This window comes from Dama dama, chromosome 23 (genome assembly GCF_033118175.1).
Source record: "Dama dama isolate Ldn47 chromosome 23, ASM3311817v1, whole genome shotgun sequence".
Taxonomy (NCBI): Eukaryota; Metazoa; Chordata; class Mammalia; order Artiodactyla; family Cervidae; genus Dama; species Dama dama.
In genome coordinates, this window is record NC_083703.1 from 18,571,453 (window position 1) to 18,587,950 (window position 16,498).

The window sequence follows — 16,498 nt, forward strand, 5'->3', positions numbered from 1 at the left end:
GAGGGCAGTCAGTGCATCTCAGCATGTGTTCCCCAGGCCCACAAGGGAGGCCTCGCCTTCGTCTGGGTGATGGATGGTTGGGAGCCAACCAACTGCTGGCTTACGGCTAAAGAGCAGGCAATGGCAGGATGGGAATCCAGTCCCAGTGACAGGAAAGAACTTGACGAGGTTTGTTTACCTCATTTGGATTGTTCTGAGCCTCTGCCTCCAGTTTCAGTGATTAACAAACCACAGTGATGATCCTGGGGGTCAGCAGATGACCTCAGGTGACCCCAGGTGACACTCAGCCAGTCCCCAGGGCAACAGCAGTTTGCCCTCCTGGGGGGACGTTGTTGTGTTGGCACAGCCAGGGGGCATCTGCAGCCCTCTCCTCAGTGTTCATGGAGACCCCTCCCCTCCCCGGGGCTTCGAGCGGCTGAGCTGCAGTACCCACAGGAACTGGGGCGGATCCCAGGGGTCTGGGAGACACACTAGGCATCACCAAGCTTGTCTTGAGCAAGTGGTTAGGAAGACGCACCATCAGAGCCGTGAAGGCACGGAGAGAACAGTGTTGTTGTTACTTTTTAGTTGCTAGATTGTGTCTGACACCTTTGCAACTCCATGCACTGTAGCCCACCAGGCTCCTCTGTCCAGGGGATTTCTCAGGCAAGAATACTGGAGCAGGTTGCATTTCCTTCTCCAGGGGATCTTCCCAACCCAGGGATCGAACCTGTGTCTCCTGCACTGGCAGGTGGATTCTTTATCATTGAACCACCTGGGAAGCCCAGAGACTTCTTTGATTGTATACACAATATCTAAGGACCAAAAGGCAAGGAGAGGAGTTTGATGATCTGTGTGTGGAGAGAAAGAGCCAGACAGACCCGACAGAGCGTGATTGATATAAACGCCATCTCCGTTGTTAGTTTACAGGCAAAAACTGGGAAGCAAGAGCGAGTCGGAGACCCGGATGAAATAGAGGTGCCTGTAGCTACATGTGTGTACAGAATCATCAGGAAATTCTTCTGTATCCGAGGTGTTGTTCAGTTCCTAGGACAATCGAGGTGACATCCCAGGTCCCTTCTAGTTCTAAGATTCTGTGCCTGTGGTTTTGCCGGTGAATGATGCTGAAGCTGGGAGCGCTGGGCATCCCACGTTATCCCTGGGAACTTCCTGGCTGCTGGGAGTGATGCCTGTTTGAGGAAGGTGGTGAGCTGTCATGAGCCGAGGTGACTTCACCTCCGAGCTGATGTTTAACAGGGGCCTCTGGGCCACTGTCTGTCCTGCCGGGTCCTCCGCCAGTGGCAGCACACCTGGGCACTTTGGGAAGCGAGCACAGGACTTTACTGGAGCAGCCGAAGGCTTGCCCTTTCCTCCCCCTCGGCCGTGCTCGCCCACAAGGAGGGGCGTCTCCCTGACACCCCCAGCCAGCCTGTTTGTTTTGGAGGGGACTCTGCCTTGCAGCAGTGCTCAGTCCGAGGAGTTCTATCTTTCTGGCCACTTCTGCCCCAGGTTTCCAAGAAAGAGCTGGCCACCAACAGGTGGAATTGGTGTTCTTTTCTGAGGATGTAGTTGTTTCAAGAGGCGCAGGAGGACGCGCATGAGCCCTCCAGGAGAAGAGGCTTCATAACATGTATGCTTCCTTGGTTGGCGCATTCAGATATTTCTCTCCACTGATATGTGTCTGGGGAAAGGGGCTATTGACAGTTGTTGGACATGGAAACCTAGGGCCTCCCTAGTAGCTCAAATGATTTAAAAAAAAAAAAAATCCACCTGCAATGCAGGAGACCTGGGTTGAATCCCTGGGTCGGGAAGATCCCCTGGAGAAGGGAATGGCTACCAACTCCAGTATTCTTGCCTGGAGAATCCCATGCACAGAGCAGCCTGGCAGGCCACAGTCCATGGGGACTATACTTCACCAAAAAAAAAAAAAAATGGCAGAAAAGGAAATGGAAACCTCGCTGGCTTAGGTTCATTTCTGAGCGTCATCTGAGCTGTGTATTTTCAGCGCTGCTGGGAAAACTACAGGAGTCTATTGACGGGGTCTTGTGCTGAGCTGGGATATAAGACTGTATTCTAAACTTAGATCCAGCCTGACACAGACTTCCCTTCCAGAGTGCACCAGCCATGTTTTCAGTTCCAACGGGAAAGGCTGGTGGTGGGAATGTGTATTCTATACAGCGGTGGTTTCTTCCTTTCATGTCCTGAAGTGAATGGACACAGCAGTCTGTGTCCAGGCTGGCCTGTGTCCCAGGCCGTCTGAGACCTGGCCAACTCCCTCACCCACAGGTCACCTTCCCACCAGAAAGGATGGTCAGTGTCCCCAGCATCTGTCTACCCATTAACTTTTCCAAAATCCAACAAATTATTTCTGAAGCATCAGAAGTCAGCTTAGAATTGAATAGTTTGGTGCTAAGAGAAAGGGAAGATGGATGGATTCAAGCCCAGAAAAGACAGCAAAACACAGTTTCCTGTGAGATTGCCAGAGAATGGGGGTGGGGGGTCGAATGTCAAATGGGGATGGTATTAAGGTTGAGAAGGGTGTGAGGGAGAAGAATGGGCTGGAGAGACCCCCAGGTCATCGATGAGACTGGAGACCATAAGCCCAGAGAAAAGAGGGAGGCGTAAGAACAGATTGGGAGGCCGGGAGGAGGAGGGAAGTGGGGAAGAGAGGGAGAAGAGGTGTGACAAAGCAGAGGGAGGAAGTAATAGGATGAGGGGGGCCTCTGGGGGTAGGAGGTAAAGACTAAGCCTGCCTTTCCTCCCTGTGATAGAAAGCTAAGGTCCAGCAGGAACAACATCAAGATTGTCCAGTGATGTCAGGGACCCAGTGGGATGTAGGGGGCTGTGGTCCTTGCAGTTCTGAGGACTTCTCAAGGAAATGCAGGAGAAGGTGTACCAGTCAGGGCTGAGCTGAGACTGGGGTCCCTGTCACCGAGCACAGAGCAGATAAGGGGCCCTGGGGGTGGGAGTAAGAGTGGAACGTGGCGGAACTTAGCTTAGCCGGGATAGCGTCAGAATGGAGCGGTGGGCCCGGGACGGTGAGCGGTCCGTGGACCAGAGGCTCTGGGGATGCCAGGCAGAGGGGCCGGTGGGAGGAAGCTGGGAGGTCAGACCAGGTGGTGGACCTGCTTGCAACCTCAGGGGTGAGGCCTAGCAGGTAGAAAGCTGGGGGAAAGGGAGGGGAGCTGAGCTCAGGCTGTGTGGTCCTTGTGGGCTCTGAAGCTGCAGGAATGGGGGTGACAAAGGGCGAGTGGGGAGCCAGCCAGAGCGGTCTGCCATGAAGGTGCTGCCCAAGCCTGGAGGGGTGCAGGGAGGAGGTGGGTTGGGGCTCGGAGTACGGTGGTGGTGGACTGTGAACATTCCAACCAGAGCCTTGGGGGTGCAGGCCACCCTCTTAGCAAACCTGGGGAAGGGGACAGGACATGGCTTCGCCACAATAGCATGGGACTCGGTGTCAGAGCCCACACCCCTCGCCACCCCGCCGCCTGCAAAACCCTTCTGAAGAAGCATCTTTGCCTTGGTTTCAGGATCGCTGGTGACACAGCCCTCAGCAAAAACATCCACGAGTCGGTCAGCGCCCAGATCCGGAAGAACTTCGCCAAAAGCAAGTGGAGAGTAAGTCCTTATTTCCTGCATTCCCAGTGAACTTGACCACTCATACCTGCCCAATGGTTAGAGGGCTTCTTCTTTCTAAAGGTTGTTCTCACCCAGGAGGTCTGATGAAAATTTCCAGAACCTCACCCAAATAATGGTGCTGATTTTAAGTAGTAAAGATTAAGACTTGAAGAGAGCATCGTGGTGTGAGAAGGATAAAGTATATGATTTAATATCTTCCTTCTGACATCCAGAAATAGCAATATTGCCAGCTCTTCCTTATTTGCAATTTCCTAAGAAATCCCTGTTGTCTTCCTTCACTTTGTTGGAACTTTGAGGAATTGACTCTTATTAAAAAGTGATATAAAAATGGAAAAGGGAAACAGGAAATCTCAATTGAACTTATCACTACATTCCAGTAAAAATGTGATGGACTTAAACCACTAGCCTGTGTCCTCATAAGCATGGGTAATTAAGAGCTGGCTATTTTTCCATGAGAGGCAACAAGTAGACACTATGCAGATAACAATTCCATTGAACTACTTTATTCACAGGAAATGCTGTTATTTAGGACAAAAACACCAATAATCAGAAAATGAAAACTCTTAAAAATAAGATTTTAAGGTACTGCGTTATTACAGTATGCTTTTTATTCTAGAAGTCACTTCTAAATTATGGAGAGAATTGGTTTACATTTATTCTGTAGTTTACATTATTATGTCAGAAGAAAAATATTCTCTTCATCTCCAAAATGTATTTTGATGGAGGGAGAGGGTCAAAGGATGAGTGTACTTTTGGAAGAAGCGACAACACCAGTTTCCTTTCTAGAGGATCATGAGAATGTTTTTAGAAGTTTAAACTGCTGAGGGTAACAAGAGAAATGATAGGAGACAGCCTGAGGCTTTTCTAATTAGCTGAAATATTTTGTCTGCTTTTCCTCTTTCTTAAATTTCAGCAAGCGTTTAATGCCACGGCCGTTGTGAGACATATGAGAAAACTACATCTTGGCAGCAGCCTGGACAGTTCAAATGCAAGTGTTTCGAGCAGCCTGAGTCTGGCCAGCCAAAAAGATTGTGCGTATGTAGCAAAAACAGAACTTTCCAACTGGTGTTTGAGACAGATCTGGTAGGGAGGAAAGGGGACTCTGGTTTGCCGAGTACCTACTATGTGTCAGGGTTCCCTGGTAACTCAAGTGGTAAAAAGTCTGCCTGCAGTGCAGGAGACCCTGGTTCGATCCCTGGGTTGGGAAGATCCCCTGGAGAAAGAAATGGCAACCCACTTCAGTACTGTTGCCTAGAGAATTCCATGGACAGACCATGGGATGGACACGACTAAGCAACTAGCACTTTCACTTTACTGTGTGTCAGGCACTGTTAATACTCGGTTTCATTAACACTCCCAACAGCTCTAGGACACTGTTTTTCAAAATAGTTTAAAATTTTAATTATTTAATATTTATGTAACCGAGTCCTAGTATTTCCACATCGAGATGAGAAATCAGTGGCTCAAGTCCCACCCAGCCATGTGTGAACGGAAGCTAACACTTTCTGATGCGTCTCCTTATGATCTGACTTGCTTCTCATTGGGCGTCACCCTTAGGGACCGATGACAGAGACTCATGACAGCCTGGGTCTCACTGACTTTTAAAATGTATTATTTTGCTGATGATCATTTGAGCTAATTTATTTGAAGTGTGTTGGCTTTGTGATCAGAGTAAAGATGTTAAGTTGGCCAAAAAGTTGGTTCAGGTTTGTCCATAATATGTTACAAACCGGATTTTTGGCCAAGCCATACTGATGTTTCGTTGTCCTCCGTGTTTGCGTGGAACAATACGTCACCAAGGACACAGGCACACCCTCCTTATATTTCTCTCTCAATCCCTACTCTACATGTTCACCTTGATCTCTAGGCTTTTCCACAGTCTCATCTGCTCCGCTTGTAGTTGTTCAGTCACTAAATCGTGTCCAACTCTTTGGTGACCCCATAGACTGAAGTCTGCCAGGTTCTTCTGTCCATGGGATTTCCCAGGCAGGAATACTGGTGTGGGTTGCCATTTCCTTCTCCAGGGGATCTTCCTGGCTCGGGTGTGTCCTGAATGGGCAGGCAGATTCTTTATCTCTAAGCCACCAAAGAAGCTCTCATCTGCATTGCAGAATTTCCTTCATTGAAACCCTTCAGCTTGGTCTCACCCTGGGCATGATACTTCCTTCCTGTTTCCCTTCCTTCCTGGTTCCCTTCATCTTTAAATAATCCTCAAGTCTCATTTCTGAATGTCCAGCCCTTAAGTTCTCCCAGGAAACCGCCACTGAGCATCTCCTGACACAACGGCACACTGCTTTAGGCCCAATTTATATTTCAGCGCAAATCCTTTCCACCTTCCGCTCAAAGGAAACCCCACAATCTATTATTTGAAGATTCAGTCAGTGGCTCTGACAGCAAAGCCATCATAGTCATTTACTTTACGGTGTCCATGTGTTTGCGCTCACAAGTTTGTGGTGGCGAGGGTGGGTGGTACACTGCCGCAGCTAAGATCATCCCACAACAGGACGTTTCTGATGCCAGTGTCTCCCTGGGGAGCATTGGAGATGCAGCATGTCAGGAATTGTTCTAGACTAGGGGGCTGCCGATTCATGCAGGACTAGGTCAGTGTGCCCTGGGTCACAGATGCTTCTTAGCCAAGAATCCAGAGCACACACCAAGCTGGGGTCATTCTTTATTTGCTCTTAAAATCCCTGCTTTCCCAGCACTGTTGTAAGAAATAAACAGTTCTTATGAGGACAGTATGTATTCAACGGGCTTCCCAGGCAGTGCTTGTGGCAAAGAACCCACCTGCCAATGCAGGAGACATAAAAGATGTGGGTTCAGTCCCTGGGTCAGGAAGATCCCCTGGAGGGGGGACATTGCAACCCACTCCAGTATTCTTGCCCAGAGAATCCCATGGACAGAGGAGCCTGGTGGGCTACAGTCCATAGGTTGCAGAGTCGGGTTTGACTGAAGCAGCTTAGCATGCACGCACACACACACACGCACTCATGTGTTTAATACCTAGCCTGATGCCTAGTATGTAGTAAATGCTCAGTAAATGGAAGCCGTCCTGTTAGAGTAGCTAAACCATGATGTATCTAAATACAACACGGTTATCATTGCTATATGGAAGCAAGGAGGGAGCACGAGTCCCTAAGAAGACTTGGGATCCTTGCAGATGTTTTCCTGTGGGTAGGTAAAAAGTTAGAAGCAAGGGCCTCAAAGTTTGCGCCCCCCACCCCAGCAAACCCTTGCAGCGGGAAGAGGGAGTGAGTACGTTCTTCTAAAGCTTTGAACTTCCTGTGTCCGCTGACCCCCTGCAGGTCTGACACCCTCCACGCTCTGTAGTTTCATGTCCTCTTCGTCCGGGGTCTCAGGAGTGGGAGCGGATCGGAGACCGAGGCCCACCACTGTGACGACAGGGCACTCTGGAAGCAAGTGACTGGCCCCGGAGGTGGGGCCCGGGGGGGCCGGGCCAGGGAAGGGGGGCCCCCGGGGGCCACCAGCGCCACCAGCCACTCCAGAGCGATCCCACCTTGCATGGTGCGCCTCCCTGCACAGGACTGGAAGACAGCAGTTTTTTTATGGCCATATTTTATACTGCAATTCTGAAGTGTTCATTTCTCACAAACTGTACTGACTCAAGGGATCTGGTGCTGTACATATGAATCTCGCAAAGCTCTAACAGAATGGACTTTCTCAGTTCCTCTCCCCAAGCCCTGTCGTTTCCGCTCTTCTCAGTAGAGGTACCCGTCTATGTTGTATTTTTTCATTCATGACAAAAAAAAAAAGGTTTCAACTGGATTATTTAAGTATTGGTAAATATTGTGCATTAGGGTGTTTTTTTTTTTTTTTTTCCTTTTAAGAAATGTGTCCTTTCAAGCTATACTTCTTACTTCCATGACCTGTATCTTTTGCTTGTCGGTAGTAGAATTTTATGTTAACCTTTAAGAGATTTTTTTTTTCCTTCAAAGGGAATTTAAAAGTATTTTTTAAAATTCTAATAGAGGATTGATCGAGAATCTGTCTCCAAGGTGAAGAGTGCACTTTACTTCAATTCCTTCTCCTTGTCTCCCTTTCTTCCTTGGAGGGGCAGTTCTCTGAGAAGGTAACTCACCTCTTCTGCAGGCCTGTTTTCTCCCTGGGAGTTGGGGAGCCCGTGGGAGGGCACCTGCAGAAAACCTTGCCTGGCAGCTCCTCCAGCAAAGCCCTCTCCAACTGGAGACCATGGGGCCTCTGGCCATCAGCAGTCAGAAATGAAGAAGCCTGCTCCCCCAGAGCAGATGAAAGGCTAGACTTGTGATGAAGGAGATGACCCCTCTCCCCCTGCAAAAATTTCAGAGCCTCCCGCACAGAAAGAGCACGATTGCCATTTTGTTTGGAGCAAATTTCTCACACAGCTCTCCTTTCTCATGAGGAGGGTGGCATGTGAAAGCCCAGCTATGCAGTTTTAAAACTGATCTCTCTGTTTTTTAAAAATGCATTTCTAATCTTAGAACTGCGAACAGCCTCCAGCTCACACCAGTTGTTTCTGCAAGTGTTTACGCTCTTCTTAGAGGGTGAGGATCCAGAGAAGGGAAGAGAGGGCCATGACCTTGGAAAAGACCCCATTGACGTGAGGTGGTGAGGAGAGGTGACCTGCCCAGCCAGTAGGACACTGACCACTGCAGTGACAACCAGAGACCACCCCAGCCAGGCCCAGCTGGCATGCAAAGCCATCCCTCTGATGAAGGGAATCCCCAAACCAAAGATCTGAGATGGTGGGGTCACCAGTGGTCCCAGGTGTCCCAGGACTGAAGGGTGTCCCAGGACTGAAGGACTTTCAAACCAACAGTGTCCCAGGAAAGCTGGGCCACGTTGTACACCCACGTGGTGGACGGGTGTGTAGGATAGAGCGAGCACAGTGTGAAACCCAGGACAAAGTGCTTCTCCAGGAGGCTTCCAAGATGCTGTCATGAAGAGGTGAGCAGGTGGGGCCAGATGCAAAAGCCCTCCCTCAGCTCCCGTGCCCACATGATGCCCTGACTCTGCATCCGCACAGTCGGCCTCGAGCCGCAGTGGGTCCCTGCATGTCTTCTTGATGGTCCCATGACTTCCCTGGCTGTTGTCCTCATGCTCTTCTCCCGCAGATAGTCACTCAGTGGATCCTGTTGGTCAGGCTGTCTTTGTCACTTCTACACCTTTGCCTGGGTGTAGGCCAAATGTTCAGTGATGGTCCCCTCAGCACAAACACACACACACACTGTTATGAGGCTCAACAGCTGCATTCTGCCTCCTTCAGGACAGCAGTGCAGGTGTGTGTAAGAGCCGCTGGAAAGACAGGCATCTGGTTCACCCCATGTCCTCTGCATCACAGACGCTCAGCCCCTTGACAGGAATCCCACTTGACATCTGCCACACGTGTATCCAGAGTGGAAACCAAGGTGTTACTCTTCAAAATTTGTAAAAAGCTTGGAAATGTCTATAAAATGACAGAAGACCCAGTTAGGAAGCAAGTATTGCCTCATTTGGAGGACAATAGCATGAATATTATAAACAGAATCAGGAAACTGAGGCATGTCTCCCAGGACTTTAGCAGAATGTTGCTAACTAACAAGTGTAATGGAAGATCCAAGTTTTTATAGTATAAGAGAAGAAGTACTTAGATGTTATGGAGGAAGGGTGATAATTTGCCTGAATCTGATACTTAGAACATGTGCCCAAATAGTTACCAGCTCCTTGAACTGTGCCCTACACAGTCATTTGTACTTGGGAAGCAGCATCTGAAGCCAGATTTATTGGTGGCAAATTATTTTCTGGAGCTGAAGTGTGGGATGCATGTTCTATGCAATTAGTTTGAAAATATGTCCTACCTGAAAAGTGCAGAAGAGCTGAAAGACGGGCAGGTTGCAGGTGCCCCTTTGTGATTTGGGGTCAGCTCTTGGCCATGGTTGGCCACATCAGGTCTCAGTGCCAAACTGCAAGAAGATAGTGACTGTTTCAGCCCAAAAGTAGACTCTGTTGAACTTGACATCAGGTGAATCTCTGCTGTCTGGATGCCACCAGACTCAGGTTTTTCCCCCATTGTTTTAGGAAGAGGAGAAAATAAGCCCCACATGGAAAAGCTGCTCTGCTCAGAGAGGCCTTAGTGGTTAAAAAATGGAGGTTCTCTTTCAACCGTGTTATTTACACTTGACTACAACATGGGAAGAGAACTCGGAATATGCCTTTTGGTCACACCTGCCAAGTGGAGTGACTGAGTCCTATGACCCTCTCTGATGTCAGATTATACCAACAGAAGCTGAGCTTTTCATAGGGACACCCAGCTTACACATCTCAAGGCCAGTGCGTGTGGCTAGACTAAGGATGGACCGTGGACTTCATCACAGGCTTCCTTCCAACACCCCGCCCCCACCCCCCCACCAATTTGGTCTCTTCACCTCCTCAGAGAAAGTTGATTGTTTTTCTTATTTGAAATAGTGTCTTCAAATGGTTTTGCCCTCAGCTGCCTGTCTGTCTCTCCTTCACTTCCCTGATCTTCATCTCATCCATGAGGCCATCAGGGAGGCTAGCATTTGTCTGAAACAGAGAGTGTGCACCCAAGTGTGGCCCTGACAGACTTTCGAGCAAGTCCCAGTCTTCAGCTGGCTCTGAGCGTAGCGTCCAGGGAACTGGGCAGCCGGGCTTAGAGCTGACCAGGCAAGTCTCTGGCACTCAGGGAGGATGAGCTGGTGAAAGGCATGTGACACATTTCCCCCCAGCTCAGTCTACCTACGGCACTAATCTCATCCTGTTCATTTGTCTCCCGTGGTGTCCAGAAGATCCGGGCGGATTATGAATGGAAGAGGAAGACCCCCTCCTTTAGAATGAAGGCCAAAAACACTAGGGACAAAGGGATGGAATGCAAGTGAGCCCTCCTTGCAAAGAAAGGGGCTAACCCTTTCTTTGGAGGAGTGACAGCTTGATGAATGCCCTGGGGTTTGATGTGTTGTGAGAAAAGACTGTATCCCAGTGGAGATAACTCAGTATTTTAAGACTTTGGCCACCATGGCCCCCTCACCCACCCAGAGCCTGGGCTGTGTTGATTCTTCACCTTGGAGAAGCCACTCTGGAACCATTGCTTCAGGTTTGAGGGTGGGAGAAGGAGGGTTATGGCCTCTGTGTTTCGCCTGCGACACTTTCAGCTTCCCAACTTTGTGTGGTCTCCACAAACTCCCTTCTGGGCTCCCTCTGGTTGTGAAAATGGACAGCAAGGCCCAGCAGAGGGCAGTTCCTCCCATTTCCATAAGCAGAAATAAGATGTGCTCTTTCCCAGGGTCTCACTGTCACTTCTGGCAAATGGAATGAAGGTCCTCTGAATCAACCGATGCACGAAACCTTTGCATGTTCTTCTGAAACAATACTGCTTCCTGTTCTGTCCACTTAAACTCTGCAGAGTTGGCCTTTTCCTTAAACACATTCCAGACCAAACACTGTTTAGTTTGTTTAAAAAAAAAATGTGTATACCAGTTTGTAACCCACCACTCTTTGCGAGGGACAGGGTCTGGTCCTAGGTTGGGGCTGCAAGTTGGCCAAAGAGTGTTCCAGTTGGTTTTCAGAATTGACAAAGTTGAGATAGGAAGGGTGAATTGTGCAGATTTCTTAAAGGGGAGCTTAATTCACAGGGATGCCAAGAAAACCAAGCTGCCAATGGGATTGTTTGACACTTCTACATTGGCCAGAAGGCAGGGAGGAGAAAGAGAAAGGCAGGAGGCCCAAGCCCCCTTCAGCCCTGACCTTCAGTGTGGTCCCAGTACATCGCGATCCGCAGCCCAGCACAGGCACAGGAGCCCAGCCCCACTGTGAAGTCGGCCCTGCATGCTGGCCGCGACCTGGCCCGCCTCCTGCTCTGGGCCAAATCCAACGGGCAGGAGCATCAGTCTCTCCCGCCTTCCCTGCCACTTGTAGCAGGAGCAGCCGCGCTTGTGGCTCCGGGGCCTCTGCTTCTGCAAACCCAAAGGCTGTTCATTTGGCAGCCAACCCTGCAGCATGTGGCTGCCAGGTCTGGTTTCGTGGACAAAGTGTGGAATGGCTTCTTGGTGTCTGTGTCTCTCTCTACACCAAAGGGACGGACTACTGCATTTCCCCCTTTGTACTAATGCCGCTTCTGCATTCGCCATATCCATTTTTAACCTTTTGGTCTCCAGGGAACTTCTCATATGATGATTGTGTCTTCTGATGATTTACCAACTTCTTTTACTTCGAGGTGATTTTATTTTCTTATGGATGGGAAAAAAGAAAATGAAAGGAGTGTTGAGGCTTTCATCATAGAGATAAAATATCCCCAGGAACTCAAAAGCCCCAAACACTGGATAAATTACTTCTCAAAGAAAAAGCTTAATCTGGACAGACTGAGGTTCCTGGGCCCTCGTGGTAACCTTGCACTTGAGGGAGGAGGTGCTGGGGCAGCGCTGGCAGCCAGGCTCTTGACATGTTATTAAAACAAAAACATTGTGATCATGACAGAAATGCTACAACCTTGCAGCAGCATCTTTGTTTTGCAAGGCAGGCGGCATGTTTCAGAGAACATTTATCTTAGCCCCATGTTCAGGTTGAAAGATATTAATACAAAAGGTACATTCTGTCCAGAATAAAATTTGGAACAATTTCTAAATTGGCTCTGGTCACTGCAATAATGTCATAGTCCTTCTTGCAGCTCTCCCAACAGTGAGCATGTTTTCCAAAAGCTTATGACATTGAACCCAAGAATGTCCCTGTGTCTATTATTACTAGGCTTGTAATTGGTTCAGTTTTTCCATAAAAACATGCTTGTCCAAAAGAAGGGAAACTGTGCATTTATTCCGTGCATGTAATAAACTCTGCAAGAAGTTTACTCCACGTAGGTTTGCGGCACTGCAAAATTGTTAACGGGCCTGTGTAGCAAATGATTCTCTGCCTTGACAATCATGTACACATATCAAGATTTCTATCATAATGATGACGAGATTGATGACTTCTTGTTTTCCTCCAATAAAGACAATTAATCACCTTCAGATGTGTGCCGTTTGTTTCCTACATAAGAAGCCAGACTGGAGTGTTTCAACAGCTCTCTCTTTCCTCCTCTCTATAAATAAAGTTTGGATTTGAAGGAAGGAGCCCCTGGAAATTCATAAGGTCCCCTGAATACTTTATGGGGCCCCCCTGATGGCTCAAGCAGTAAAGAATACACCTGAAATGCAGGGGACACAAGAGGCGCGGATTCAGTCCCTCAATAGGGAAGCTCCTCTGGCGGAGGGCATGACAACCCACTCCAGTATTCTTGCCTGGAGAATCCCATGGACAGAGGAGCCTGGCGGGCTATGGTTCATGGAGTCACAAAGAGCTGGATGTGACCGAAGTGAGTGAGCACAATGCAAATACTTTATATCACCACCCCAGGAATCCTGTGCCAGAGTAAGTGCCACGGATCGGGGCAGGACAGGCACAGCTTGGCTTTGAGGCTTCTGATGGGCTCTCAGGCTCCCCCTTTGCCTTGCCTTGCCTTGCCTTGCCTTGCCTTGCTGTAGAAGGTGGCTGGAGGTGGACCCAGAAGCCCCCAGAAATCCAGATCACACTAACTAGATATTCTTGAGTCGTTTGCAGGAAAAGCCAACATTAATTTCCAGGAAAACCTGAGTCTCACATGCCTGCCCACACACGCCCACACCTGTCCATTTCCTGGGCACAGCCTGGGAATTCTCAATGCCCAGAGGAAGATTCTTTTCTGATCATGTAACCAAAAGTGCGGTCTGGCTGCTCACTGCTCAAAAGCCAATAAAGAGTCAAGGTTGGTGGAAGGGAAAGTTTGCCTTATTCTGGATGCCAACAATCAGGGAGGGGGCAGGCAGACACCTCACCAAAGACTAACTCCCCCCACCACCATTTACAATCAGTGGGCAAGAGCTTTTATAGACAGAGAGAGGGCCTTACATGCAGAAACAGCACAGTCAGCTTTTGATAGTCATCTTAAAATTGGTCATCGGTGGTCTGATCAGTGTCACCTTGATCGTTGTAAGTACAGTTAACCTTCAGCTCCAGGGTAGTTTGTTTGCATTTCTTGAGGCCAGTTCTCAGAATTGTGGCAGCTTATGTCATGGCTAGAGTCTGGTCATCATGTAAACTCCTCCACCTGGTGGGGTTCCAGTATCCATAAGACAGCTCACAGCCCTTGAGAAGGAACTAAAGGTTCTTGACTTTGCTTAATGACTGAACTCTCATTATTTGGTCTTGTTTGACTGTTTTCCTTGATTTCTACATTTTCTCACTTCTCTGATTAAACGATCTTTGGCTAATGTTTTTCTACAGGCAAAATGAAGGCAGAGGACATGAGGGTGAGGACCATAGAATCCTGCTCTGTTTCAATCAGAAGAGTGAATATTGTTTGCTTGTTTGTTTTCCTGGTTGGAACACCTGCAGCTCATAGCTCATCAGATATATTGTGGGAATTGGATCTGATCCACCAGACAATTCCTCCAATCCAAATAATAAGTTGCTGTGTCAAGGGGGAAAACAGGAATTGGACATGGTTGTAGAAATATAAAATAAACATTAACCCACACAGCCAGTATCAAATGAAAAAAGCATGAATCTTAGTAGAAATAAGTGAGCCCCAAATAAATATAGTGTCCATCATCTGATACCTGATGTCTAGTCCTTTCTTAGCTGAGATGGCTTCTCTCAATGCAGACCCTAGTCAGGAGCTATAACACAGGGTTCATTCAGCGGGTTCATAGGTGACATAATTAATGCAGGCTTTATGAAATGAAAGAACTTCAGTAACCTAACCAGTTTTGAAAATTATCTGTAAGGATTCATTAAAGAGAAGGCTCGCCAACTGTGACTGAAAATTTAGCCAAAGCAAGTGCACAGAAGTATAAAACTGATCCTAATAGAAAGCTGATATTTATTAGAGCCCTAGAGTTGAAATGTTTAAGGTCAAACTTTGAATTCACTGAGTTTCAGCAGTGATGACCAGCACCTCTATCCTTCAGACATTGACCAAACCCCCTTGTGGCTCAAAAAATGTTCAATATGCATTGAAATTCACCTCAAATTTCCTTCTATTTTTCAGGAAAATTTTGCTCTTCACATTCTCTTGGGATTGTCTATCAGCCAGAATACATATAGGGTACCAGTGGTACAATAATTAAATAAAAGCCTCCCTACATGGATGCAGAACTGTCCATCCAGACAAGAACCATACTTTGTTATTATTATCAGCAGCAATATCTACTACTACTAACCATGCCGTGGATTTTCTGTTCTAGATACTGTGCTAACTGAATTCCATTCAGTATCTCATTTAACCATCAGCTCAACAAGAAAGTTGCCCTTCTTCCCCAAATGGGTTCAGAAAGATTAAATGATTTACCTACAGGCAGCAGAGTTTCAAACTCAGCTGGACTGATGTCAAAGGCCATTCTACTGTATTTCCTCTCATAATTCTCTGCAGGTCATTGAATTCCAAACTGCCCAATCTGGACTTCATTTGTTTAGTAACTGGGGCCCACTCGTAATGATTGAGTTGACACCATGGAATCAGTTAACGTCTGGAACACCACCATTACTAAGGTTTGTCACACCACATCTCCAAGAGAAACTTCTCTTAGCATCTCAGCCTAGTCTTACACAAGTTCAGTAAATGAGAAACAGTAGCAGAGGGAACACAGGCATAACTGTGTTACTAGCCCATGTGTTTTCTGCTGTTCCATTGTTTCATGTCTCAGGAGAAATGTGACAGAAGCTGGATTTGATCTAGAATTCGAGCTGTGGACGATAATCATAACACTGCCGGGGTTTTTGTTTCAAGTTAGTCTCTTCTCTTGCTCTGATTGATATCACTGGAAAGTTCTCTTCATATACACGGAGTTTTATCCCTGACATGCAGACCTCCCTGTTGTCTGCTATTTTCCCCAGATCGCCTTCAAAACCACTGATTTATTTTCAAGACAGTGTCTCAGATCTCTGGTTCTCTTCCATCCTCCCCTGGGAGGAACTGTGTTTAGCATGAGTTCATCTTCCTAATGTGTTTCCACCAGCAAGCACGGACTCTGTCCAGAAAGACTTAATGGGCCAGGAAAATGCAATTCGTGGTCAACTTATGAACCCTTTTCCTCTTGCCTTCATCTCAGGCTGCTTCTTCCCCCTCTCTATAAAAAAACATTGTTTTAGCTTCAACATTATATTCGTCTTGGGGGCATCAGGATTCATTTCTGTGGGTCTTGCTGATTCAGGCTGTTTATATCGGCTCATGGAGAAAAACTCACACAGGATGCTGAGCCGCCGGCCTACCTGGCTGTAGTCACGGAGAAGAGCCTGACTGGCCCCTCTCGATAGGGCCAGCTGTTCCCCAGCATGGAGGTGGAACACGGCTAACTTCTGTACCCACCTGTCCCAGAGTGCTTGTCACAGGGAGCCCTGTGGGAGGAGAGAAAGCTTACTCATGGTAAGTCTTTTAAACGAATTGTCTCAGGTCTGGACAGTAGTCCCAATAGTGATGGAACCTCAGGGGCACCAGAAGTGTGTGTGGAGGGGGCACTTAGCACCCCTCTGGTACAGGCTGCCCTAAAGGGGAGCCCCACCCCCTCAGCTGTGCTGCTTGACAAACGGTCCCCAGGCTGCACTGCCTGAAACCTGCATCCCAAAGCTTCCCACGCCTTACCTCCCCCTACTCCTCAGAGATCTTGCTGAGATGCAGATTCTGAGTCAGCAGGTCTGGAGGGGTGGGCTGAGCTCCCAGGTGGCACTGCTTCGCTGGTGGTCCTCAGGCTCGCCTGCACATTCGAATCACCCTGGGATCATTTCAGAAATACTAGTGCGTGGGCCAGTGCCACTAGGATCGCTGGTAAAAAGGTGCCCTCGTGGGCTTCATTCCTACCCATACCGTGTGGGCCTCATCTAGGGC

General features: G+C 48.2%; 1 protein-coding gene across 2 annotated transcripts in view; it reads left to right on the forward strand.

Moving 5' to 3' along the window:
- Positions 1-12,608, forward strand: part of CAMK1D (calcium/calmodulin dependent protein kinase ID) — a 395,130-nt gene extending 382,522 nt beyond the window's left edge. Inside the window, exons 9-11 of one of the 2 annotated variants that reach the window (XM_061126085.1) lie at positions 3,507-3,594; positions 4,529-4,650; positions 6,921-12,608. In XM_061126085.1, coding sequence (XP_060982068.1) covers positions 3,507-3,594; positions 4,529-4,650; positions 6,921-6,945 — 235 coding nt within the window. In that variant the 3' untranslated portion in view covers positions 6,946-12,608. The remainder of the gene's footprint in view (positions 1-3,506; positions 3,595-4,528; positions 4,651-6,920) is intronic. The other variant, XM_061126083.1, reaches the window with a different exon arrangement.
- The last annotated feature ends 3,890 nt before the right edge of the window (positions 12,609-16,498 follow it).